Source organism: Chrysochloris asiatica, unplaced genomic scaffold (genome assembly GCF_000296735.1).
Source record: "Chrysochloris asiatica unplaced genomic scaffold, ChrAsi1.0 scaffold00007, whole genome shotgun sequence".
Lineage (NCBI taxonomy): Eukaryota > Metazoa > Chordata > Mammalia > Afrosoricida > Chrysochloridae > Chrysochloris > Chrysochloris asiatica.
The window spans coordinates 35,622,302-35,649,227 of NW_006408525.1; the positions used below are offsets into that span (position 1 = coordinate 35,622,302).

The following is a 26,926-nucleotide window of genomic DNA, read 5'->3' on the forward strand; positions in this document are numbered from 1 at the left end:
TAACCTCATATGCATGTGAAAGTTGGACAATGAATAAGGAAGACTATAGGAGAATTGATGCTTTTGAGTTATGGTGTTGGAGAATATTGAAAGTGCCATGGGTTGTCAAAAGAACAAATAGATCTGGGTTGGAAGAAGTACAGCCAGAGTGCTCTTTGGAGGCCAGGATGGCCAGACATCATCTCTCATACTGCAGACATATCATCAGGAGGGACTAGTCACTTGGAAAGGATATCATGTTTGGTAAAGTGGAGAGTCAGAGGAAAAAAGGAAGACCCCAGTGAGATGAATTAGCACAGTGGCAGGAGCAATTGGCTCAGGCACAGCAATGATAGTGAGGCTGGCCCAAGAGCGGGCAGGCAGTGTTTTGTTCTGTTGTGCACCAGGGTTGCTATGATTCAGTACTGACTCTATAGCACCTAGCAACAACAGCAACAGTGACCCAAGATAAACAAACCACTGCCTATGGGACAGAACAGAGCTGTTCCTTAGGGACTGTGAGGCTGTAAACCGTTATGGGAGCAGACAGCCTCATCTTACTCACAGGGAACAGGTGGTGGGCTCAACTGCAGACCTTGCAGTTAAGCAGCACAATGCTTAACCCATGGCACCACCAGGAATCTGACCTAAGATTAGAACTGAGAATTCCTCACTTGATTTGCAAGATGGAGGTTATCAGTGACCTCGACAAGTCTAGTTTTCAGTGGCATGATGGAGACAAAAGCCTGACTGAAGTTAACAGAAGCAGGCATCTAAGATGCAACTATTAGTCTCTCCCTGTCCAGAGAAAGGGGAGCGAAGAAAATTACAGAAACAATGAGTCCACTGAACTAATGGACCCCAGGAGCATCAGTCTCCATGACCCTGAGAACCAGAAGAATTAGATGGCTGTCATATACCACTACCCCTGTTCTGAAAGGGAGCACATTAGAAGGTCCTGGATAGAGTAGGGGTCAAAAAAGTGTAGAACAAAACCCAAAACCATAAAAAAGACCAGGCTTAATGGTCAGCTAGAGGTTTCTAGGACCCCCGAGACTATGCTATGTTCCCTTGTCATCCTTCAGATCTAAAACTGAACTCATCAACATGGCTCAATTTTCAGCCAAACCACAGATAATGTCTGTACGGTGAAGAATAACACTAAGGGAGATACATACATACTCCTTAGAATAATCAACCATTTGAGAACCAAAAGGTAAAGTCCAGAAGGATTAGAAATGGAGGAGGAACAGAATTAAGAACCACAGGAAGGAAGCGGGATAAGTGATGTTACACAGTTGTTGTTGTTGTTGTTGTTGTTATATGCAGTGGAGTCGGTTCCAACTCATAGCGACCCTGTACAGGGTTTCCGAGGCTGCAAATCTTTACAGGAGCAGAAAGCCTCATCTTTCTCCCACAGAACAGCTGCTACAATCAATGACATGAAACAAAACATGTATGAATTATAGAATGGAAAGCTGACTTGCTCTTTAAACCTTCACCCAATACACAACTAAATGTTTAAAAAGAAAAAAAAAAAGGGAGTGAATGCCAGGGTAAGTTTTACTGTTTTCTTAACTAACAATGGCAAAGGAAAACAAGGTCCAAGTAAAAGTGTCCTCAAAAATCTAGAACTAAACTTTAGGTTGATTTCTCAACCTCGACACTACTGACAGGATAGTTAAGCAAATGCCTGTAGCATCATGCCCCCACCTCCTGTGACAACCAAATGTCTTCAGACATTACCACATGCCCCCTGGAGGAGGAAGGTGACGAACCCAGATCATTGTTTCTCTAACTTTACCCAGCACTAGAATCACCTGGAAGGAGCTCTGGTAGCGTAGTGGTTACAAATCGGGCTGCTAACCTCAGGGTCAAGACTACCAGCTGTTCCACAGGAGAAAGAAGCAGCTTTCTGCTCCCGTAACGATTTATAGCCTCGGAAACCCTGTACAGGGTCACTATGAGTTGGAACCGACTCCATGGCACTTAACAACATCTTTTCCCCAAATAATACTGTGCTCTTTAATTTATACCATGTCAGAATGGTAGTTTTGGCATCCTCAGGGGACACAAATCGGGCTCCTTTTAAATGCTGAGTTTGGGAAACAACAAGAATTCTGAAGGGGTAAGACAGGGCTATAGGGTAACTGGGATAAGGTCTTCCAAGGAAATTCTCAAAAGACAACCCTTCCTACCCTCGAAGAATGAGTAGCTGCATTACTGTGATGGAAGACAGTTCCTCGGCACAACTTTCCTGGCCTTTTCCTCACCAATGTAGGTTTCAATTTTCTTCAAGCTTCTCCCTAATAAGCCCTCTTGTCATTTTGCGTCCTTCAAGAAAATCTATCAAAATTACCCATTGGAATCCCAAAACACTTCTGAGCTGACCATGACCTCTGCCTTGAATTGACCCAGCAGATCCTCTTCAAAGTCACTGCTTTGATTGGACAGAGAGAACAGAGTGTTTTGTCCTTCAGGCAAACAATCCTAGGCACTTGCTACCAGGGCCTTAGGGAGACCACCAAATCCCTGGAGAAAATGCAGAAAAATAAGGTAGGGGGAAAACAAAGATCTTTTTGGTCCCTGAACTCACCATTCTGCCACCATTGTAATTCCTCCACTGGAAACAGGGTCAGAGAGCTGGGGACTTTCAGTCTTTAAATCTTGCTAGTGTCCTCACTCAGGTTCTAAGTGGGCCTAATGACCCAGACAGAAATGATGACCACTGAAGGGTCTCGGAAGGAGCCTTGGGGATGCAGTGGTTACCTAAAAAGTCAGCAGTTCAAACCCACCAGCCACTCCACGGGAGAAAGATTTGACAGTTGGAGTCTGTATAATTTACAGCCTTGGAAACCCTGTGAGGCTGTTCTACCAGGCTCTACAGAGTCCCATGAATCGGAACTGACTCGGTTGCAACAGGTTAGATGGGGTCTCTGGGAAGAAGTGACAACCACCCCATGGCTTTTCTCAAGATGATTTAGTAATTAAATATTTAATAAATCAGGACTCGGTGTGGTGCTGTAGGATAAGTACTGAACTGTTAACTGCAAGGCTGGCAGTTCAAATCCACCAGCCAATCTCAGAAACACTATACAGGGTCGCTATGAGTCGGAACCAACTCGACAGCAGACAACAACACAAACAATAAATTTTAGATCTAGAACCTTTGCTTATACCAACAAGTTTCAAAAACATTAAGTTAAAAGAGGAGAGGACAAGAAATAATCAACCAGACATTTGCATAAATATTTTTGTTACCAAAAGTACAACTTGTTAAAAAAAGAAACTGTGACTGAACATGACTTTAAAAGCACAATCTACTAAATTGTATTCAGATTCTTTAATATATTATATTGTGAGCTATCTATAACTAACCACAATGTTGTTGTTAAATGTTGTTGAGTTGGTTCAACTCAGTGACCCTGTATAGGGTTTCTCAGGAGAGGCTGGTGGGTTTGAACGACTGACCTTGTGGTTAGCAGTCCAGTGCTTATCCCACAACACCACACAAGGACTCCAATTAACCACAACATTTATCCATCATTCACTATTTAATGAAAGATTCTTTTTTTAAGCAAATAAGTCAAAGTAACATTTTAAATGTCAAGCTACTTATTTGCTTGGAATAGTGGTTATAATTAAAGTTGTAACACTAAAACTCACTCAACCCACCTGTCTTAGTTCCACTGCTGGGCCTTTTCCCACATCCAAAGCAACCTTAACAGGGGCTAAACATGGGTGAAGTTTAAGTACCTAAGGCAATTAAAAGTGGGAGGGAGAAAGCACATCTTATTAAAACATAACAGAAGTATCAACAAATTTGAAGCTTCTTAAATAGTTAAGATTTTCAGTGTGAAAATAAAAGCTAGCTGAGGTCATAAAATATCACCCCCAATGACTTATTGAATTGTCATTATCTGGCTGCCTAATAGTCTCCACTTAGATTTTCTGCAAATATAAATGAATTGCTCTGTTTTCTGACAATTCTATTTTCCTTTCATCAAACTGTCTTTCTACCCTGGCATCACTTCCTTCCATGCCCAGCCTGGGCTACATGGTTTATCATTTAGACTTTCTCTTATCAAAATCCACTGTTTTCCTCATTTACCCATCCACTCAACATTTGAATGGTCACTCTGAGGCAGAAACAGTTCTGGTGCTGGGGCCAAAAATTCCCATCCCTCAGCGTGGGTAGAAACAGACAATAAAATAAATAAGCATATGATTTCTTTGAAGGACATAAACCAAACCCAACCCAATGTCATTGAATCACTTCAGCTCATAGTAGTGATCCTATAGGGACAGTATAGAACTGCTCCTTAGGGTTTCTGAGAGTATAAATCTTTACAGGACCAGACAGCCTCATCTTTCTCCTGCAGAGTGGATGGTGGGTTTGAACCATCAACCCTACGGTTAGTAGTCTAACATTTAACTCACTATGTTACCAAGACTCCTTTTTGAGCAGAAAGCCTTATCTTTCTCCTGTGAAGATGGCTGGTGGGTTTGAACAGCTGACCCTCTGGTTAGCAGTCCACTGCTTATCCTACAGCACCACCAGGGCTCCTTAATAACTTAGCCTACTTCCTAATACCCTGAGAAAACAAGAGGGTCTGAATAAATCCTTGTTCAATGCTAGCCTGTCCCAGTAGACTATTAAACTATACCCATACTACCTTTTTTCTTTTCAGCCACTTCAAAAAACTCCATCTCAAGACCAATTCTTCCACTTGCGTGCTTGGTCTTCCCCAGCATCTCCAGTGGTCATTTAACATATATCTTAAACCCTCTCCTCTCTCTCCTCCCTCCTAATTTTCTTAAAATAACCTTGATCCAGGTTCATATCTAGCTTCTGGGATCTAGTTAGTGGCCAGTCACCTGCAACCAGACCCAAAACCTCGCTCTCCAGTGCAGAGGGGGCAGGAGCACAGGTCACACTGGTCCTGTCTTAATCCTGCTTACACTCCTCCTTACTAGCCCGCTTTTGATGGGAAAAAAAAAAAAAGATTCCATAGCTGTCTGGCCCCTTAATCAAACAGAAGTGCCCACGGGATCGCTCTATTCTGAGAACCTGCTGTTCCTAAGGCAAGATTCCCAAAAGCTAAAAAATAGTTCAACTTACTATTCTTTAAATTTAGAAATTTTAAATTAGAAATCAAGCACACTAACATTTAAAAAAAAACCCGGAAAAACGTCTATTTTTTGTTTCCCAAGTCTATCTCTGAAATATCAAAAGCACCTTTCTATGAAGATGTTTCTTTCTTGTAAAAGAGTTCTCTGTTAGCTGGAGAGAATCATAGAGGTAAGCCAGCATGCCTCGGTCTAGATCTCCGTTTATAGATAGAACACATGGAATCACATTTTTCCGTCCATCTCGGCCCTTCACAGAAAAGCCAAACAAAAAGAAAAGGATCACTTATGAGAACTGTTGCTTTAAATTGCAGATTTTAGACTCACACAATCAGCATACAGAATTACACATTTGCTTTACAAACATCTGCAGAGCATCTGTCCAGTGTCAAGCCTATGCCAGGCCATGGGTCCATATGCTCTCCTTTCAGGGAATGTGGGTCTAGCTCAGTGGGTCACAAGCGGCTACAGATTAGAATCACTGTGAGTTTCAAAACACCAACAGTGAGTGTAGCCCCTCCCAGAGACTTGGAACTAACAACACTGGAGTGAAACCCAGTCATCACCATGTTTTTCAGATGCGATTTGACATTTTGAGAGGTAGCACTTTTCAGTAAAAGCTGTTTTATTATTATTAATAAAGTTGGGAAGAGCCCTTATTACTTATTAACTTTACATTATAGAAACATGGTGGAGGTCATCTTAATCAATAATGTGACAAACTGATCATATACTCCCTGATTTGATGTATTGAGAAGAGGGCAGTACCACCTCTGTGGTATTTCTGGTATGATGTCTTAAATCATGAGGAAATATTTGTTGTTGTTGTTAAGAACCGTCAAGTCAGTTCCAACTCATAGCGACCCTATGTAGGGTTTCCATGAAGTGGCTGGTGAGTTTGAACAGTCAACCTGTGGCTCAAACTGACCTTGTGGTCCAGTGCTTTATCCTACATTGTCACTCTTAGAAAACCTCAATCTGAGACATTCTACAAAGTTACTGGCAAGTAGTCTTCAAAATTTTATGGTTGTGAAAGACAACGAAAGATGAAGGAACTGTTTATTTGAAGGAGACTAGAAACAATGGTCACTATATGAACAGAAAACCCTGGACTGGATCCTAGACCGCTAAAAGGCATTCTTGGAAAAATCAGTTAACTTTGCAGAGTCCTGTGAATTGGATGATAATACTAAAGCCATGCTTTTAACCAGGAAAAATTATATTTTAAAAAAGAAAATGTCAGCATTACAGGCAATCCCCTTGGGTTCTGAATATCTGATGCATAGAGAAGTACACTACATGCGATAAACTAAGACAAGCATTTGACTGACGTTAGATACAAAACCATACCCAACTGTTCTGACTTAAGCAGATACTCCACTTAAAGACAGATTTAGGACTGGAACTTGTTAGTGATCTAGGGACTGCCTGTAGTGGATTACTTCTAATGCCCTGATTTTGAGGAGGAATCTGTGAAACACACCTGAAGTATTAAGGGGTAATGGAGAACTATGTCTGTAACTCATTCTCAAACAGTTCAGAAAGGATCACAGTTGGAGAACCTGGCTACAGGTCATATAGGAACTCAAAAGAAAACATACATGTAACTTAGAGGCATTTCCAGGATAAGTAAGTAAGAGTTCACGATCTCCTAAATTCCACAGAGTTTCTATTGGCTCCTTTCCCCAGGGGAAACTGTAGTAAATTTGGTTTCCTTTTCTTCCCTCTTCATCCTGACACTCGCCGCTGCTGAAGTTAGATGGACTCACTGCAAACTGAAAAAGAGCTTAAGTTTGTCTTGTTAATGTCATTATATATAATAAAGGTTATTTTACCATTAATTTTCATCATCTCTAAAAGTTACCTGAGACTTTATACAACAACTGATTGAATTGAGTCAAATCCCAAATAGAAATTGTGAAACTTAAATATGAGCACATGTATTGGTAAAAATATTTTTAGTCTGAAAGAACCCCATAGAAGAGTTGTGGATGCTATCTAGCCTTTCTGTGGTCAATTAATGAGAGGGGGAAGGTAAGCATAAATTATATGGGATGAGGAAGCAAGTATCATATAAACACCATCTATTCATTTACATCCTTTCGTGAAGGACTTGATTATTTATGATTATCCCAATTGAGAAAGGCAAGACAAATTGCTTATTTCAACTCTTTCCAATAAAATCTAAAACCTAATTATGAATTACAGAATCGAAAGGAGTCAGAGATAATTTGGGGTGGGCCTTTTCTATCTTTCTTCCTGACAGCAACTCCATCTCCAAGAAGTACCTATGGTCCCATGGTTGGTATTCGGATACACTGTTGCTTCTTTAATCATGCATTTTATAATAGTGTGATGGGGGTTAGCGCAAAAAATTAAGACAATGATTAACTTTAAAAGAAATTTTTGAGTACTTTTTATATTTAAAATGTTGTTCTCCCCTACACACTTTTAGGGGTACGAAGTATTTATGAAGATATTTGACCTCAATTGTAATAGTTACAAACAGTTAACATTTGAGTCCTTGTTTTTATTATCTTTATTTCATAGATGAGGAAACTGAGGCACAGAGGGTGAGATAATTTGCCCAAAGTCACACAGTTGGAATCCAAAACCAAAAATGTGACTAGGAGTCTGCGTCTAACCACCCCACTATATTGCCCTCAAGGAACGGATGTAACTTTGCACCTTCTTAGGGAATAAGAGGATAAAATAGCAACTCAAGACAAGAAGAGAAACTACAATGTAGGAGACAGCAGAGCTAGAAGTATGGGTATTCAGGAAGGATTATTTATAATTAGGGTAGGAGGGTAGATTGTGAGAACATAGGACTTGAACAGGATTTTGAAAGGTAAAGGATCTGGAAGAAGACATTTCATTTCAGAAACAGAGAAACTGGAAAAAAATCAATACAACTGAGTATTAGTAATAAAAACAGTAAGAATATCTAGCATGTATTGGGTTTCACAATGCCCAGGTATTCGTTAGCTCAAAAACCATTTTGACTAACGTGGAAACCTAATAAAGGTAGGTAGCAACAACTAAAGCTATAACATGTCTGCCAGGATTGCTAGGGAGGAGTCTGACCTTTACCCTTGACATAAAGGCTTATCAACAAAGGTTTCTGAGTATGAGAGAGGGAAGGCACGAAATGTCTTTACCAAAATAACTTTGTTATCTGCAACAACTAGAGGTATTAAGAAGGGTTTTTAAATTTTTATCTGATTTATTGTAGCTGTCTCTTATAAACATAAGCTCCATCAAACAAAATTTCCTTTTGTTATATAGAAGTATTGCCTCTGACAGAGAAATGATTTACTAGCATTATGAGCATTGTAGTACCTTTCTCCACCACAGCAGCCGATGACGTAGCCAGAAATCAAGCCACTGGCTTGCAGTTCTTGCAGAAGTAAACCATACCAGGGAGGCTTCAGTCTTTTCACTGATTCTTTAGATAAACAGAAATATAGAAAATTAACTTCTTTGGAAATTATATAATTTATCCCAAAGCGAAAAGGAATTGTATTTAAAGGCCAAGTGATTTGACATTTTTTTGTACCTTGTAACACCACTAGGTGTCTGCTTAGTATTAGCAACAGGATGAAAGCATGTTCCAATCTGAGCCAGGCCATACGGCAGCCTCTTATTGACCAGATCCAGGCAACTCACATAGTGCTCCAAGGCACCTGTCAAAAGAGAGTCAATCATGGTATAAATCTAGTCCATAAACTCAAATAATTTTTGCCAAGTTATGGACAAATCTGTTAGCACAAGTAGCATGTGGCTAATAAGGCAGATCTTAGCTGATTACCACTTAATTTTAGATAGTTTCCAGAAAACTTTTAAGTTTGAAGAATTTACTGAAAGTTGAAACACTATAATAAATACCCTTCATCTAGATTCACCAATTGTCAACATTCTGCCATATTTGTTTTCTTCTTCATCCCCAAATTCTTTAGCATGCATTTCCTAACTATAAAAATATATTCTATACACATCACAACACAAAAATTGTCACCCAACATATAGTCAGTACTTTATTTTCTCCAATTGTCACCCAAAATATCATTTATTCCTTTTTTGCTGTCTCCCTCATCCAGGGTCCAATTACAGTCCATGCATTGCATTTGTTTAGGTCTCCCTAAATTTTTTCATCTAGGACATTTCACCTGACTCCTCCCCAACAAACTCAGCTATAACTGGACTTCTAATGAGTCCAGACCAAAGACTGTCTCATGGTTGGTATTTGTCTAATTGTTTCTCCTTATAACTTAATTCAGGCTAATCATTTTTGGCAAGAATACTAGGTAGTTGAACTTATGTCTTACTGCATCATACAAGGAAGAATATTAAATTATTCCACTACTGAAAAAACTAATTTTAACTAGTCTTTAAGGTAGTGAATATCCACCTGAACAATTTTTAAAATTACACTGTTTACTGTGGTTTGGACGAAGCTTGAGAGTGAATTGGTTTTCCATCCAACAATTCATATACATTTGATTCATGACAGTGATGACAATCCCACAGTGTGGCAGCACTTTCTCCACTGCTTCCCTGGGTTTACTATTTCTATTCCTCCTTCTTTCCTGTCCCTTCCAGACTTCGGAACTTTGTCCCTGGGTAAATGCTCCCTCTGATCTTCTAGGGTTGCTTGTGAATACCTCCCTGGTGTTATTTGTTTACTTCAAAGGCTGTCTATTATGTGGCACTGTGGGCTAATGCGTCAGACTGCAAAGTCGTTTCAACCGCAAGATCGGTAGTTCAAGCTCACCAACTGCTCCTTGGAAACCCTCCACAGGGTCATTATGGGTCGGAATCGACTCGATGGCACTTCACAACAACAATTGTGTGGCTGGAAGTTGAATCATGGGAATAGTTTAGAGAATGACTAAGGGCCATAGTCTCAGGGGTTCCACCAGTGTCTCTGACCAGTAAGCTTGGGTGTTACTGAGTTTGGTTTCACATTTGTCTCCCACTCTTTCTAGGACCTCCTGTTATGATTCCTTTCAGAACATTTGGCAGTGGTAGCTGGGCACCATCTAGTTCTTCAGGTCTCAATGTCATGAAGGCTAGGGTTCCTGTGGTCCACTAGTCCCTTGAACTATTTGTACGTATCTTTGATATTCTTTCTCTTCTTTGCTCTGGGCAGGGAGAGACCAATAGTTGCACCTTAGGTGGCTGCTCAGAAGCTTTTAATACTCCAGTCCCTACCCACCAAAGTAGGATTGTAAAACATTCTTGTGGATTATGCTATACCAACTGATCTTGATTTGATGTTCCCAGAGACTCTGGTTATGGCTAAAAAGTTTTCATAACTTTGTTCCCGGTATGCTCTACTATACTCAAGGATATCTGCAGCACATACTAAGTATACATGTAGCAATACCCTCTGTCAACCGTATATATATTTATGAGTGTAGTCCCATCCTCAACAATCATTTTCACCCAATTATTTTAGAATCCACTGATGAGCTTTGCTTGAATCAGTTATTAAACTGGGGGCTTCAAAATGGTAAAATGGTGATTTGTTTATCTTTCCTGTCTACATTTTTTTTGCATTGTTGTTGTTGTTAAGTGCCGTCAAGTCAAATCCGACCCATAGCAGCCCTGTATAGGGTTTCCAAGGAGCAACTGGTGAGCTTGAATCGCCGACTTTGCAGTTCAAATGGCTTTGCCGTCTGGCACATTAACCCACAGCACAACAGCATAGCTCCTAACAAACACTTAAGATTTCTCCACCTTTTGGTATTGATTATTATATTACAATTATGGACTTTAGGTTTTTGAAAATTCAATGTGCTATAATCCATTATCATTAACACAGCGTATTCTTTTTGATGTTCACTTTGTTCCATGATTTAGCCAGTGGCAGCCCCCTTCTTCAAGCCAGCTCCTCTGTCTGATGTGGCCCCATTAGTCTTTGGACAATTCTTTATTTACTGGTACAAATCCCAGGTTTAGTCACCTAAACCTGGGATCAGCCATTTCTCCCAGCACTGATTCATCATTTTGAAACCCAAATCTGGGAACTACCTATGTTCAGTGTATTGAAGGTAATAATTACTCAAATGTCTATCTTAGTATATAGTATGGTATACTTTTTTTTTTTAAAGAAATAGTTTTAGAAACACTAAATTATCTTTAACATATCATTAGTGTTAAATGATAACAATACCAAAGGAACATCTATTATGAAACTTTGTATGTACCTCGTTTTTGGTTTTTTTTCAAGTTTTATGAGAGTTGGGAAACATGGATTGTCTGACATTCATAAGCCTGTATTGTATTCAAGTTACTTAAGATTAGTTTGTCAATAAAGACAGATGAAAGCTAGTCAAAAATTAAAAAAAAAAAAATCTGTTTAAAGACATAGGTGAGCTACCAAGGCAACCAGCCATGGCCTGAAGGTCCAAAATTTGGTCAGAAAGGACCAACAAGGAGAACCCAACATTGAATGCTGCTTTGCAAGTTCTCAAGAGGAGGTGCTGAGAAGCTAAAATACTGAGCAAAGGAGTTCCTGGCCAACCAAGGAGAAGGGGCCCTGGCAAACACTGAGACTTGCTTTTGAGCTCCTCAAAGGACCAAACTTTAGGAGTTAGGGGTAAAGTGAAAAGACTGAAGCCCAACCTGCAATCAGCTTAATCCCTGATTGTATTCAAAACAGATGCCCACTTCTAGCGACTGGTCAGAAGCAAAAGTAGATCCTCTCAGGAAGAAGAAACCACTACCTAGAGCCTCAACAGCACTCTAATTTTTCATACACAATTACCTAAGTTATCAAGAAAAAGGCTCAGAGGAAAACATATATTACCAACAAACATATGTGAATCATTAGACACTAACTTTAAAATTGCAATTAGTATGCACAAGAAAGTTGTTGATAAAATGAATGAAAGGTCTAGTACGAGTCTCATTGGTCACAGGAGGAATTCAAGAATGGGTAGTACCAGTATTTGGAGACACAATGGTTGAGAAGTTCTGAAAAACTACTCATAAATAGAGTATAGAGGTTACTGTAATACTCCAGACAAGAAACAGAAAGAGCCAGGGCATTGAGAACAGAAAGAAAAGGCAAATGGTAACTGCAAGTTTAAAACTCTACAGGCCTCCTAAGGATTTGGCAAATAATTTAGGTTTCCTGAAGGCAAGAAAATGTTTAGCACAGAACCAAATGCTTGAATGGACAGTTAGCAGAGCTAAGTCTCATTTCCTGAGTCTCAAAATCTGTGTGTAGGAGGATGGTGATGCTGTTGAACAGTTAGAAAGGACTGGTTTGTTTCCGGACATGGTTATTGAACTCCCTAAAGTAAAGCCATCAAATTAAAACTCACTGCCGTGGAATCTGTTCTGATTCATACATAGCCAACTGATTGATACAGGGTTTCCGAGGCAGTATCTTTAGAGAGCCTGTGACTCGGTAGGATAAGCACTGGACTGCGAATCACAAGGTCCACGGTTCAAGCCCACTAACTGCTCCATGGGATAAAGATGAGATTTTCTGTTGCCATAGAGGTTTTCCGTTTCGGAAACCCTATACAGACAGGGTCGCTACGGGCAGGAACCCACTCAAGGGCACTTCAACATTTTTAAAGAAGCGAGCCGTGGGTTAAAGTCATGGACCTTGAAGTTAGTTGTCCAAATACACAACGCCACCAGGCCTCGGAATAACTTAGTTGTTAAGTGCCATGGAGTCGGTTCCGACTCAACAATCCTGTATAGGATTTCTGAGAAGCAGCTGATGGATTTGGACCACTAAGCTTACAGTTACCAGTCCACATCAACATAAGGCAACTGTCGTTAAGTACCATCAAGTGGGTTCCGGCTCACAGCGACAGAAGGAGCAGCTGGGAGGTTTGAACTGCTAACCTTGTGGTTCGCAGTCCAGTGCTGATCCTACAGCGCCACAACTGGTGCCATCCAAATCACTCAAGAATTACTTGCAAAGTTAGATAATTAGCCGATTCCTTTGCTAAGTCATACAAACATTACTTAAAGGATCTTCAAACCGGTTGGTTTTTTTTTCCCCTCATTGAAAATTCTGTGTATTTTGGGGCTCACGAAAATGTTTGGTTAATTCTGTGTAAACAACGAGCAAGGGGTCTAGTTGTTGTTGAGTGCCGTGGAGTCGGTTCCGACTCATAGCGACCCTGTACAGAGTTTCCGAGGCTGTAAATCTTTAGGGGAGCAGAAAGCCTCATCTTTCTCCCGCGGAGCGGCTGGTAGTTTCGAACTTCTGACCTTGAGGTTTGCAGCCCGATTCGTATCCACTACGCTACCAGAGCTCCTTAAGCCCTCATTAAATTCAGGCCCTAATTCGACGGTGGTGCCACTGAACTCCAGTTCTAGGGCTATCCGAGCTGCCTGCAGGCACCAGCCCCGACTACGTGGAAAGAGACGATCCGGTCATTTTCTTTCCATGGCAACAGTGGGCCACTTGCAACCCCTTCCGTGGGCCGAGTCAGCCTGGCCACCCCATAGCTCATCTGAAGCAGGGAATTGTGAAGCCTACCGTGCAGAAGGCTCTCCCGTAGTTTCCCAGAAGTTCCTAGCAAGTTCTCAAGAAACGCTACAAGCTGTTCCTTACTCAGCTCCTTGTCTTGCAAGATTTCGCGTAGACTTTCTGCAGAAACTAACCTGAAGGCCCCGTCCCCCGGCAGCGGAGGGCCCGGAGCATGGTGGAGGGCATGCACCGGGAAGACCTGCTCCCGGAACACCACCACTGAGGACCACCATTCGGTCGCGAGGTTCTTCCGCAGCTCTATGCCCAAAGGTCCAAAGCCGGGGTGGCAGCCGCTCAGAAGAGACTCCCGGCTAAGCTGCGGCTGGGTTCCCCTGAAGAAATGCCTCCGCTGACAGATCTCTAAGAGCGCCTCGCTCCCCTCTCCGGACTCGGGTACTTCTCTCAGCTCGTTCCCCCGACGGAGCTCACTGTCCCACCTCAGCTGCCTTCCAAAGGAGTGGCTCCTTTCCGTCACGCGTTCCAGCAGCCCTTCACCTACTCGACTCCCAAGCCCAGCAAACAGGCACCTGCAGGTCTTCTGGCAAACCCACAACGCTGCACTATAGCTCATCTCCCTCTAAAGTGAAAGCGCCCGATCTCCCGCCTAGTTAACTGAGTCCAATAAACTGCCACAACCGTACAGCCCGAGAGACAACGGCGCAGGCGCGACGGAAACGAGTGTAAGGGCGGCAGTAGGCCCGCCCACGGAAGTACGCCATTTCGCTGAGCCCGCGACAGGCTCGGGCCGTTGCCGCCATTCCTATCCGCTAGGGCTAAATCGGTGTAAGCTTTTAATGCTTATGCTCTAGCTAATCTACGTGTCAGCTCAAGCCCTCGTCAGCACCAGTACGGGTTATTTCCGTCTACTCTCCACAACCTTGCTGTACCCACTGAGTCAGTTTTACTCCCGATTTTTTACTATTCAAAAAAATATCAAAATCTTGTTAGCTGCCATGGGGTTGACGCTAACTCGCGGCAATCTTATGTGCAAGATTACTCCCTGGCTCTGTGCCATTTTCATGTTAACTGTGGCAGCCACTTGTTTCCAAAACCCAACTTGCACACACTGTATTGGACAATACTGTTGTGATCCATATTGTCTTCCAAGTTCATTCTGACTCATAGGGGACCTTATACACAACAGATTGACACACTGCAGGTCCCAAGTCAAAATGTACACCCAAGTCCATTGCCGCTGCCACTGTGCTCATCCATCTTGCTGGGGGTAGGGGGGTGGGCAGGGGATTTCTATTTTTAACTGATCCTCCATAAAAAGGCGTAGTGCTATCCCTTCTCCAGGGACTGGCCCCTCCTGTTATGTTCTTAGGATAAGACTTAAGTCTCCCCAACCTGGCTTTTAGAGTACTATAGCTGTACTTCCTCTAAGATTTATTCTAGTTATGTACCAGTGGAATTGGTTCCAACTTCTGTCTTTTCTCTATTATTCAGTGATGAGGTCAAATTTTTTTTTTTTTTCCTGCAACCTATACTGAGGGCTCTTTTTTATCTTCGTTAAGGTTTTACTGACATTTTGTAGGAAATCTAAGCCTTTCTTCCTAGCTTGTTAGTATGGAAGCCTGTGTGTCACCAGTTGACCCTCTGGCTATTTGAAATACTAGTGGCACAGCTTCCACCAGAACATTAGTCACCACTGAACCAAGTGACAATAGATCAGAATGTCAGAATTAACTAGACAGCACTTCACATGGTGAATTTAAGATCCAGGTTTTCAGAGCAACTTTAACAGCAGTTATATCTGCCTTGAAAATATAACCTCTTGGATGGGAGAGAGGCTGGTTAAGTGTCCTTTGCCTCTTATACTGGCTCTCTATAGGGCAGTGTGCCAAGCCAACCCAGCACCCCCATCACCTAGAAACCATTAACTGTGATCAAAGAGCCCAGTGCTGTTTACCAAGGTATAGGTAAACTTGAGATCCTCTAAAGGCTTGACATTCCAAGCATGCAAACACACAAAAGCAGTCAATTTCACATTTATGATTTTAAAATCCAGAAACCTATGATTTTTACAGGCTTGTGATAGATACTTTAGCAAAAGAGCCCAGATAGTGGAAAATTGGTACAGCTCAATTTCAGGGAAATGGCCAATTCCAAAGTCCAAAATTCCCCTTATAGTGATTATGGATACAACATGAGGTAAAAGGAAGGAGCAATTTCTGGAAAACAATTCAACTAATATTGTAATTAAACATTAATTATGTTTAAGGTAAGGTGTGTAGAATAGACCATTTCGTGCAAGTACATGAGAATTTGCAGTTAAGCATCAAATTTTACTGCTGTCAGGCTGTTGTATTAATTGCAAAACTGAATGAACACTACCGATAGGTGAATTTCAACACTAAAACCCACACAGGATGAGACCTATCCGCAAATAAAAAAAGAGAGAATGGGGAGAAAAATCACATTTATTAGTTAAGACAACCACAGGCTGGACACAACACACATGCTAATAAAAAGTGGACTGTCTTAAAACTTACTTGAAAGATAAATAGGTAAATGTTTTCCACAGCCCCCACAATCATTTCTACAATTGTTAACAAATTAAAAGGTCTACGTAAGACATTCAACAATAAAATATGTAATAAATGCTCCAACCTACCCTGAAAGTCTAATGAACGTGACTAACCATAATGTAATTTTCCTAGAAATAACACTTTCAACAGCCCCCACCCAAATGAATTTTATATTATAAGAGATAAGGCAATTAAATACCAATTAAAGCCTCAGGTTAATAAAAAATGAAGTCTCATGAAGACCTCTTCTCTCCTGGAAAAAAAAAAACCAAACCAGAATCTCTTGAAAGACCTTCAAACCTACTTCCAAATTATCCAAATAATGGATTAGAATAGACTGGTGGCATTTTCATTCTTTAGTATCCCCTGGATCTTTCTACCAATAAACCTATGTTGAGCGTAACATGGAGACTTGTACTCATGGGCTTTTGGTTATGTTGCCTCCTCTTGCATTAATTTTGTAGAGGATTTCCCCTTGATTTGCATAAATTAATAGGATCATACTGATTTCAAAACCTTGAAAATTCCCTGAATTACTGGAAAGACATTCATTACTCCCAGTGTGACTCCAGTTAAGAGTCCCAGGAAGCCTGTGACCACTAGAATCTACATATAACCTGCATTAAGAACATTTGACACCTACAATCCAACTTAAACTTGGCCAGTTTATAGGACTAAATGTTGCCTTTCAGTTTACCATCTCAGTAATTCACAATATAGCCAAAAGCACAAAAGCTTTTGAAAAACTAAGTTATTTGGAGTTTCACAAATTATAAATTTTGGAAAGGGAACAAAGTTATTACTGAACTAAGCATTTAGAGGGTAGAGCTATACAATTTCAACATCTACTTTACTATCATCATTTAACCATTCTGTTGTTAATAAGGAAAATCGGCTTATGATTCAACTGACGTTAAAAGCTAGACAGAAAGCCTTTATGCAATTTATCAGCATTCAAGCTCACTTTAATGCTTGCAATATGAATAGACCCTTATAAAAAGCTTTCTGATCCCTCCTCCCACTCCCCAAAATTAAAGTAATGGAGAAAACAGTCAATTTCGTGTTTATGATTTTAAAAAACAAACCATTAAGCCAAGTTTTACATGACATTATATATGTAAAATAAAGTACAATTTCCACTTATCAGTCTTCAAATATTTTTATTGGAAGGCCATGCATTGCCTTCATTTATTGTATTTCAAATCACTGTACATTTAACTTTGTGAAAACACTGCCTGCATTTTCTAGTACAAAAAAAACCTAAAAATTGTTTCAGGAATGTAGAGAAATATCCAACTTAAATAGCGAAAAAGTGCACCATAGTTACTGCTGCACTGCAGTCATTTCTGCATTTCCCAGATTTCTTAAATAACTATCTTGTCTGATACACACAATATAAAGAGCAATTATGAAAACAGACATTTACATATACCTCTAAAGTCTTATTGAGAGTATCCTGTTGGCATTGGATAACCAAACATAGGTGCAGTTGCAGTAGCAGGATAGGCATATGCCGCCTGTTGGTTCATACCATTGTGCATATTTGGAACATTAGTTCCATATTGCTGAGTGCTATCATAACCATTCTGGTAAGTCCCTGTTGGATTACCAGTCCTAAAACTGGTCTGTATACCGGCAGACACAAAATTACTTCCAAAGCTCCCATTGGTGTAATTTGCAGCACTGTAAACCCCATTTTGAGTTTTTGCCCCAAAATCTCTCTTAAGCAGACTAGAGTAACCTCTGTCATAATTTTCCCTGTCTCTAAAGGTATTGAATCCACCCCTTTTGCCTGCAGAGTATCTGTCCCGACGGTCATCCTTCATGCCTCCTCTACCCCTGGAACGACCTGTCAAAAATAATGACAAGCTTATTATTTTCATTTCAAGTTCGATGTTAAAACAATTAAGCAGCTCCTTCACGATACATATAGTGCTAATACAATTTACATGCTTAAGAATGCATTTAAAGATTTTACTCCTTAAACAGTCCCAAGTAAATGGACTCTTAAGAAAATTCCACAATCCCCCCCACCCAACCATCACTTCTTATTAATGGTTAGTCTTACCTGAACCTCTGTCTTCGACCAACTGAAGCAACTTGGGATTTATTGCTTGATTGGCTTCACGAAGCACAGAGATCAGGTCGCTCACTTGCTTTATGTTATTAGGTGTAAAGAAAGTGTATGCGGTGCCTGTTTTGGTACTGCGAGCAGTTCTTCCAATTCGATGAATATAATCCTCTGAGGAGTTAGGGTAGTCATAATTGATGACAAATTTCACATCTTCCACATCTGTAAGGTGTTGCAGTGTGGCAAAATAGCAATGTACGGAGTTTTGCACACCACAACAGCCAGACCAAAAATAAAAAGTTAGACAATTGTATTCCCAAGAAGGTACGGGCTGCAAAAAATAGTTAAAATGGTTATCCATTCCCTGTAGGAATACCATTGAGGTTGAAAGAAAAAAAGAAAAAAAAGGGGGGGAGGGGGAGAAGAAAAGCACATGTCATCTTTGTTAAATCTCTTAACCCACCCAGTGATGAAGTCTACCAAAAGGAATTTGTGTTCCCTAATGCATTCCCGTATCAGGAAGGCCCCTTACAGATCATCAAGTGACATCTGAATGCTTCTCTGCAGTAGGGCCACTTTAAAAGCTCACAGCAACCTCCTTCATGTGCTTTTTGAGGACCTTTAAGCAAAAAATGTACGTGGTCCTTTGCATTACACACTATCAGTTCAAAATTCTGGCCACACTGCTTGTCTTGCCAAGACCTTACAACCGCAGCTGCAAGAAAAACATACCTGTCCCCCAAAAGTTGTTTTTATGCACTGTGTCTCGTCTAGGCAAGCGCTTCCAAGAAGCCAGGATTCACTTGAGAATGTGTCTCTCTCTGGCAGGTCTCGACATGACGACTACTGTGTAGGTGAGGGAGGAACTTTCAAAGCACTGCTTTCTCTTCCCACTGACTATGTGTGGGAAATTGCTCCTGCTCTAGAGCTCATGTGCCAGTACTCACCAATTTGTAAAAGGCTTAGTACCTTTTAAAGCTGCTCTCTCCATTTCAAACTTGAACAAAAATTTCATTGTACACTGAAGTTTGGAAATATTTCTTCGACATTTCAGCAAACTCACTGAAACGCAAAGACCCACAGATCACAGGAAACAGTTTGAAACAATGCTGTACACCATGGCAGTCATGCAAAGCATGGGACAGAAGAAATACCACGGCAGTGAACTGTGAGGGTAACTTCCATTTTTTCCCCCCGGAGAGAACAGTTTACGGGGCAGAGGTGGTATGTTCTGCCTTTTGAAGATTACTGGCACACTTTCAGCTTTTCATCTCTCTAATCGACTGGAAGCAGCCAGCCGATCACTAGTCCTCCATCCCCCTCGAGTCCTCCGATTGTCATGCCTAGGCCTTGCCACAAAGACTGCACCTTTATGTGAAAAAAAACTTAGAAAAAATGCAGAGGTTAAAGAAAGCAATTAACTTTCTTTAAAAAATTTGTCTGGAGATCTTCTGGAAAACCAAGCCATGAACGCGAGTTTGTACTAACCTAGCCCTCTGGAGGCCACATCTGTAGCAATCAGAATAGGAGCTTTTCCATGTTTGAATTCTGCAAAAAAAAAGTATATAGTTATATAACCATTAGCCTGAGCAGAAATTTAAAGAAAAGCGTGAAAGAAAAAAAAACTTCATTTGATTACTCACCATTTAGAACCCAGTCGCGTTCCTGTTGGCTCTTGTCACCATGGATACCCATGGCAGGCCACCTAAATTAAAGATACATGGCATTAGCCAACTCCCATTTGAAATCTGATTGCCGTCATTAGCCATTTTTGGGTCACAGATTCCCTTTAACCTCATTGAAATTAAAAAATAGCTTTCCCTATACTAAGAAGTGGAGTCCTGTAGTGGTGCTGTGAGCTAATGTGCTAGACAGCAAAGTCAGCAGTTCAAGCTCACTAGCCACTCCTTGGAACTGACTCGACGGCATTTAACAATACTAAAAGGCAATTGTCATAGATCAAATTCATTACCAGTGCTTTAAAATTACCCTTTGCTACACAAATCAACTTCACCAAAGAAGTTCACATACCCATCTCTCCTCATTTTCCTGGTAAGCTCATCACATCTTCTTTTGGTTTCAACAAAAACAATGGTTTTATTCTCCTTCTCACTCATGATCTCTTCCATTAGACGGATAAGTCTAGAATGAAAAGGAAAGGTTTAAAGCAGTTCATGTGAACAGCATAAGCATTGATTTTCATGCCTACAAGGCAAAGAAACGCATTCCTTTTCCTACAGGAATGTAGAATCATGACAATCATCTGACAGAAATTTGAATTAGGAAGACTTATGAACACTTACTTTTCATCCTTCTCCACATCGTGGCACACATCCACAATCTGAAGAATGTTGTGGTTTGCACTCAGTTCCAGTGCACCAATGTTTATGTGAATGTAATCTTTCAGGAAGTCTTCTGCAAGTTGTCTTACTTCTTTTGGCCAAGTCGCACTCCACATTAAGGTTTGCCTATCAGGCTAAAGTTAAGTTTTGGGGAAAAATAATCACTTTTGTGCCCTAAAAGTTAATTCTAAGAGTTGAATTTGAAGACTTAATTTTTAAGAGGACTTACTCTTATCTGATCCACGATCTTTCTTATTTGCGGTTCAAAGCCCATATCAAGCATTCTATCTGCTTCGTCAAGGACAAGGTAGGTTGTTCTTCTCAGATTAGTTTTCCCACATTCTAAAAAGTCAATCAGCCTTCCAGGTGTTGCGATACAGATTTCCACACCTTCAATTAAATATACACATCTAATTATTGCACCTAGATTCTTCAGCACCAACCAGGACAAATAGAAGCTTTTCTACTACGTTTTTGTTAAAAGTGCCATTGAGATTGATTTGGCCTCATATAGGATTTCTAGGGAGTGGCAAACAACCTTGCAGTTACCAGTCTAGTGTTTAGCCTTGTGCCACACTAGGACTCCTACACTACATACCTCTCTCCAAATCACGTATTTGTGGTCCCTTGGGAGCACCACCATAGATGCAGGTAGACTTCAAACGGCATGCTCTACAGTATTCAGCAGCTACTTGCTGCACCTGTTGGGCCAGTTCCCGTGTCGGCGCCAGCACCAAGCACTAAGTGAAAGAAACAATGTTTAGCACAGACCTGGATCCTCATCTTAAATTGGGAATTTGTTAGTGTTAACGACCACACATTTTCTCAAATAAGTAAAATATATACTTACAATAGGCCCATCACCTCTCTCTAGGAATGGCTGATGATTGATGTGGACAATGGCAGGCAGCAAGTACTAACGGGGGAGAAGAAAGTACAGAGGAACAGAAACAGTCATTTTTATTAATATACTCCCCCCAAGTCTCTTTCAATTCCAAATCTATCTTCTCTAGCATATACCATAAGGTACTCAAAATTGCTCTCTAACTTACAGATAATGTTTTCCCGGATCCAGTCTGTGCTACTCCAACCATATCCAATCCACTTAAAGCAACTGGCCATCCCTGAGCTTGAATAGCAGTAGGTTCAGTAAAGTTCTGTCTTGCAATAACATCCATGACATTTGCTGTAATAATTAGGAGCAATTTAGCAAAAAACAAAAAAAACAAAAACAAAAAACCTTAGTAATGCTAAGAAGAATGAAGAAGAAAAACATGGAATTCAAAACTAGTACTTACTAGGGAAGTTTGCTTCATAAAAGTTCAAAACCGGCTTTGGGCAGTTGTGACCTCTAACCGTAACTTCCTTGCTTCTTCTGTATGTCTCCACATCTTGCTGCAAATTGATTGCAATAGGCAAAATGATTATAATAATTTCAGGCAATAACACCCAGTAACTAAACATGCAACTACCAAGACCCTAAACTTCCACTTAATTAGCTACAGTAAACCATCCTTGATTTGATGTAAAAACCTTATAAAACACAAAAACCACTCATTACAGTATTCTCAACTTGTCCAAGAAACAAATTTAAAGTCACTAGTTTCCAAATATGAACCACATCTTTCCCAATTACAAATCACAATGTATGAATCCCCCACAAACCTAGGAACTGGTAGCCATACTTAGAGTAGATAATAGTCATCGGGGCGTATCTTGAAACTACTCACCGCTGTGCGCCTAGCCAAATCAGGATGTTCTTGGTAAAAATTCTTCTCAAATTTGGGCAGCTCATCCAGATTCCACTTCTTTTTAACTAGTTTCTCCCCAGGGTTTCCAAACTTCTTTCCAGATAGAGGCCCTGCTCTACTTCCTCCAAATCGAGGTGCCCCAAACCTGGGTGGGAGGGGGGAAAGATTTTTTTTACAGACGGCTGTGTATGGACTGATAAACAGACTTATTTACCGTCCATTGTCGCTAGGCGCCTCCGTTTCCGACTCACAAGGGATCTTATGCAAAACTAAATACAACACTGCCCGGTCCTTGATTCCTGCTTAACATCATTCAAATCAGACTTATGGAGATCTAAAGGCTACACCCACGGATCGCCGTTCTGTTAACAAGCTATTAAACAGCACCATGGCAGTTCCCGTCGTCCCAAAGTACACAAAGCCAGGCACACCGCCCGGGATTTACCATGTGAGAAACTGCCAGTCCTAACGGCAGTTCAGATTGTAAGGACAGCGATGTTGTTTATACAACTGTTTTTGGCTAAGATGCCTTGGTTTTCGAGATCGATAACGGGACAGCGGACTAAGTACAAGCCGAACAACGGGGTGGTCTCGAGGACACCTGGGCAAGGGGATCCCGCTGAGAAGCTCGCGATCACCGTGGCGAAATTACATAACACCAGGAAGAGTAGGAGGAGCCGGCGACTACCGGGGGAGGAGTCCCGGCCCGGGCGGAGTCCGTCGGGCGGCGTTCCCGCTGGGGCGGCGCTTCCCCCTTTGTCTCGCATTTCTCTCTGCGCCACATTTTCTCGACGCTGCCATTTTGAGCTCCTCCGCCGGGCGGGGTAACAAAGGCGCCGCCGCCATGTCCGAGGCCGGCATTTTGTGCCCGCGGCTGCGCCACATGGCCGAACTCAGCGACGCCGGCTCCCCTCCCACCCCCACCGCCTGAATGCCTACGGACGGACCCCTAGCTCCTATAAAATTCCTGGGGGTCCCGCAAATAGCTCCCGCTGGGGTGCACCGAACCGCAGCTATTTCGTCCGCTTCGAAGCGTCACGTTTCCCTCCGCCCCACCTCACAATATGTTCCTCCGAATCCTCCCAACAACTGCTAAATCGCCGAGGGCCCGATGCCCCCGTGCCGGAAAATAAAAGAAATGTGAGCTTCAAGCCCAAAAAATAGCAAACTTCGTGTAATCAGTTTTAGGAAAATCTCAAAACCGCGCAAAACTTAGGAGTGAGAAGGCCCAAACATGGGTTGAGAAAACGCCTGTTCCCACAGCGGCGTCGCCCTCCCTCCCCCCACCACACACACCGGTCACCTCCCATCCCCCACTCGCCAGGCCTGACAGGTCGGTTTCCACACTCACCCTCGATCCCGGCCGCGGTCTCGGTCACTCGAATAACCTGACATGGCGTCAATGGTTGCGGTTGATGGGGGAACAAACTGAGGAGAATCGGGGGCGTAGAGTCGCTAGGGGTGGCGACGGCGAAGACTTGCGGGGGCGGCAATGGCGGAAAGCCGGCGTTGACTAGAGCCGGAGCTGAACAACCAAAGACCGAAGGAAATGAATGAGGTGCCGGCCGCTTCACGGCTGCCGGTTTTATAGTCTGGCCCGCCTCCTCCACCGCAAAGAATTCTGGGAGCCGCTCTATGACCTAATCGCCCCGCCCCCTGCGCAAAGGCCGCAACGCCCGTCTACGTTCCGGAATCCGCCATGTTCGCATCGTTCCCCCAGTCCCTTTTTCGGGGCCTTCCGTTTCTCTCCCCTTTCGTATCTGAACTAGCCATCACTGAAATGTGCTATACTTTCTGAAGTTAATTTTTTTGACGTCTTTACACTTTTAGAAACCCACCACAGCCTTTCCCAAGTCCACCTCAGAATATCAAGCGGCTAATACAGGCCAGTCCAGTCTCCCTACTCGGAGATGTTTACGCCTCCAAAGAACCTCACGCCCATAATTTAAGTGACACAATAAAGCGTAGTCTGATGTCACGTGGCTTGCCCCCCGCCCACCGGTGACTCGGCCGCACTACTTCCCAATTAGCGTTGGCGGAGGAATACATAGCAAATCACCTCACCGGAAGTGCCGTTCTAATTCCCTCGGGAGACCAGGCAAGGCCGGTGGATGACCTGGCTTGTCAAACCTAACGATCTGAGAACCTCTTAGCGGGATCTTGCCCGCGGAGAATGTGATCTAGATCCCGCAAACCGCCGCCGTGGCGCGTGCTATGAAGGGAAGTGCTCATCCAATGACCAATCAGCAACGAGAAGCCGTTTTAACGTCCCTCCCTCTTCCACCCCCCTCCACACTTCTCTTTCTCCTCCCCTCCTCCCACCGCTGTGACCGTGCTGTACGGCCCTTCCAGGACACCGTCGTCTGCGCGCCTGGCTGGGACTCCGCAAGCGAATTGCCTCCGCGCCATGGCCGGCTCAGAGGCTGGTGAGTCTCAGCCTGGCACCCTGCTGGCAGGGAGTGAAGCTTTTGTACTCACCTAGTGCCCTCTTGCCCACTGTTATAGAGCTGGGCTGAGCCTGGGTCTAGCCTGCCTGCCAGACTCTTGTCAAATATCTTCTTGCGGTCCGCGGGCTCTATAGATACGGTTTCAGCCCCACTGCCCGCTTCGTTACCATCGGGCAGCCATCTGGGTGAGGGAAAGAATGGCCTTTCGGCGAGGCAGCCTGCACACCTGCATCCAGATCGCAAAAATCTGTCAGGAATTGTCTCCGAACTTGGTATTTCGTTGGAGCATCTGACCACTGTCGATTGTGGGGACCGAGGCCATATTGAGACTTTGCACTCTTTAGATCTGTCAAAATCCCTGCCACTGTGGAATAGTGGTGGAGTTTTTTGTTTTTCTCCTCAGTGCCCTCTAGAGTTACCGGCTTTGTCTAGCATCGCTTATGGAAGGCGAATTGATTTGGTTGTCTAGGACGCTTTCAGCGTTTCCCCCAGGACTGCTTACACACCAGTTGTCATGGTTTTGTCAACCGTGAGAAATGGGGAGAAGGATATGCTTTCCCATCTTTTGTTAATTATAAAATATTGTGTTTTCTCTTTGTAGTTAAGGGTTGGTTTCCTCCCGTCCCATAAAACACATATGTTTCCAGGACATAATGAAGATGTTTCTAATACTGAATCATACTGCTCTGCTTATCATTTTAGGGAGCAAGTGTTTCCAGCTTTCTAAGTTACCTTTGATCTAAAGACCCTTTGAAATACTTTGCTAATCCCACTAATGTTTTAAGGAACGGGAGTTGGGGGGGAGGGGCGACAGGAGGTCTGGGGTAGATAGGGTGCACACAAAGAACTGCAACAGTATGTTGTTAATGTGTTAGTTCTGAGTTTAGGTGATGAAAAAGATGTTTTTATGTATCATAGTTTCATATCGAATACACTAAATAAAACAATAAAATGCAGTCATGTTTAACAGCTTAATCACTACCTCTTTGGGCACCAGAGAAATCCTGTTTGCACATGAGAATTGAGTAAAAACATGTCCAGTACTACTGGGAATTTGAAGTAAGATTCATTAATTAGTCTCTATGACATAATATTCCCATTTATTTATCAATATGCATTAAGTAGAAGAACCTATGCAAGCCTTATAAAAATAAAAACTATGGGCTAATTGCCTAAGAATTTTGGCTGCAGCAGTAAAAATTGGGTTTGCATCATTGTGTTGACAACATTGAAATTGTAAATCTCTGGAAGTCATCTCTCCCCCCCCCCCAGTTTTATTTAAATATTGCTTTACAAATGCTTAGGAGGTTCTTTTAACTATTACCTTCTACAGAGGTCACAGTCTGTTTTGGTCGGGGTCTGTTTTGGTGGGGGTCTGTTGGGTTTTGAAAGTGTGAACATAAGTTCCACTAGTACTTGTGATTGATCTTCTCCCCTCCTTTCCCAACAGAGTGGGTAACCATTGCCAATAACCTTCTTTTGAAATGTCACATACACCTGAGGATACGTGCACTGAAAGACTGTGATGCTAATGTTTTTATTGCTCTTTATCAATCAATTTTGGGAGAAAGGGTACCAGGTAAGGACACTAAAGAAGAATTGTTTGAACTACAAGTTTCTTGTGCTTTCACTTCTTTTGTTAATTATAAAATCTTGTGTTTTCTTTTTGTAGTTAAGTGTTGTTTTTCACACATAGCAACCCTGCGCTCTTTGTGCTTTGAAGTCCAGTGCTTTCTGTTTGTCTACATCCTATTTCTACTTAAATATTACATTCATTATCTTAATGAATACCTTTTGAGACCCGCACATAACATTGATCAAATCAGTTTGATGCTTGTTGGTAATCACTGAATAGTCTAATTATGCCCAATGCCTTGTGAAAACCCACCCTTTCTGAAAATGTCCCTTCAGAGGCTTTAAATGTGAGTGGAACTTGTTGGATCCTGTTACATAACTAATGTTAGAGATGAGAATGATGTTTATATTTTATGAACCTCAGCTTTCAAGAAATCAAACAATATATTGCATTGGGCAAATCTGCTGCACAAAACTTCTTTATAAACTGTTCACGAGCAAAGATATCAGGTTGAGAACTAAGGCGCACCTGAGCCAAGCCATGGTGTTTTCAGTAATCTCATATGCATGTGAAAGTTGGACAGCGAATAAGGAAGA

The 26,926-nt window shown here is 42.0% G+C and overlaps 3 protein-coding genes across 4 annotated transcripts in view; 1 reads left to right on the forward strand and 2 right to left on the reverse strand.

Moving 5' to 3' along the window:
- Nucleotides 1-14,183, reverse strand: part of POLG2 (polymerase (DNA directed), gamma 2, accessory subunit) — a 22,267-nt gene extending 8,084 nt beyond the window's left edge. Inside the window, exons 1-6 of the mRNA XM_006833584.1 lie at nt 13,622-14,183; nt 8,669-8,795; nt 8,452-8,557; nt 6,711-6,884; nt 5,219-5,359; nt 3,655-3,735 (exon numbers count right to left, since the gene is read on the reverse strand). Coding sequence (XP_006833647.1) covers nt 3,655-3,735; nt 5,219-5,359; nt 6,711-6,884; nt 8,452-8,557; nt 8,669-8,795; nt 13,622-14,183 — 1,191 coding nt within the window. The remainder of the gene's footprint in view (nt 1-3,654; nt 3,736-5,218; nt 5,360-6,710; nt 6,885-8,451; nt 8,558-8,668; nt 8,796-13,621) is intronic.
- A 3,103-nt stretch (nt 14,184-17,286) lies between these two features.
- DDX5 (DEAD (Asp-Glu-Ala-Asp) box helicase 5) lies at nt 17,287-23,870 on the reverse strand. 2 transcript variants are annotated; one of them, XM_006833585.1, is made up of 13 exons: nt 23,659-23,870; nt 22,287-22,452; nt 21,855-21,951; nt 21,609-21,742; nt 21,407-21,472; nt 21,155-21,296; nt 20,786-20,946; nt 20,518-20,690; nt 20,246-20,356; nt 19,858-19,919; nt 19,703-19,762; nt 18,212-18,436; nt 17,287-17,992 (listed from the first exon to the last, which is right to left on the reverse strand). In XM_006833585.1, exons 1-13 carry the CDS (start codon nt 23,700-23,702, stop codon nt 17,586-17,588), a joined length of 1,848 nt encoding a protein of 615 aa, XP_006833648.1. In that variant the 5' UTR covers nt 23,703-23,870; the 3' UTR covers nt 17,287-17,585. The 2 variants fall into 2 exon arrangements, with proteins under 2 accessions (XP_006833648.1, XP_006833649.1); XM_006833586.1 differs by lacking the exon at nt 21,609-21,742 and having other exon boundaries at nt 17,288-17,992; nt 21,407-21,420; nt 21,906-21,951; nt 23,659-23,865.
- An 844-nt stretch (nt 23,871-24,714) lies between these two features.
- CEP95 (centrosomal protein 95kDa) overlaps nt 24,715-26,926 on the forward strand; it is a 47,415-nt gene continuing 45,203 nt past the window's right edge. The window contains exons 1-2 of the mRNA XM_006833729.1: nt 24,715-24,733; nt 26,205-26,333. Coding sequence (XP_006833792.1) covers nt 24,715-24,733; nt 26,205-26,333 — 148 coding nt within the window. The remainder of the gene's footprint in view (nt 24,734-26,204; nt 26,334-26,926) is intronic.

Excerpts from the sequence above, each read along its gene's own strand:
- DDX5 (XM_006833585.1), bottom strand. The coding sequence starts at position 23,702 with ATGTCAGGTTATTCGAGTGACCGAGACCGCGGCCGGGATCGAGG. Across the intron at positions 21,743-21,854 it reads TTATGAAGCAAACTTCCCTA|CAAATGTCATGGATGTTATT; the intron begins GTAAGTACTAGT and ends TAATTATTACAG. Across the intron at positions 20,947-21,154 it reads AATACGTGATTTGGAGAGAG|GTGTGGAAATCTGTATCGCA; the intron begins GTATGTAGTGTA and ends ATTTAATTGAAG.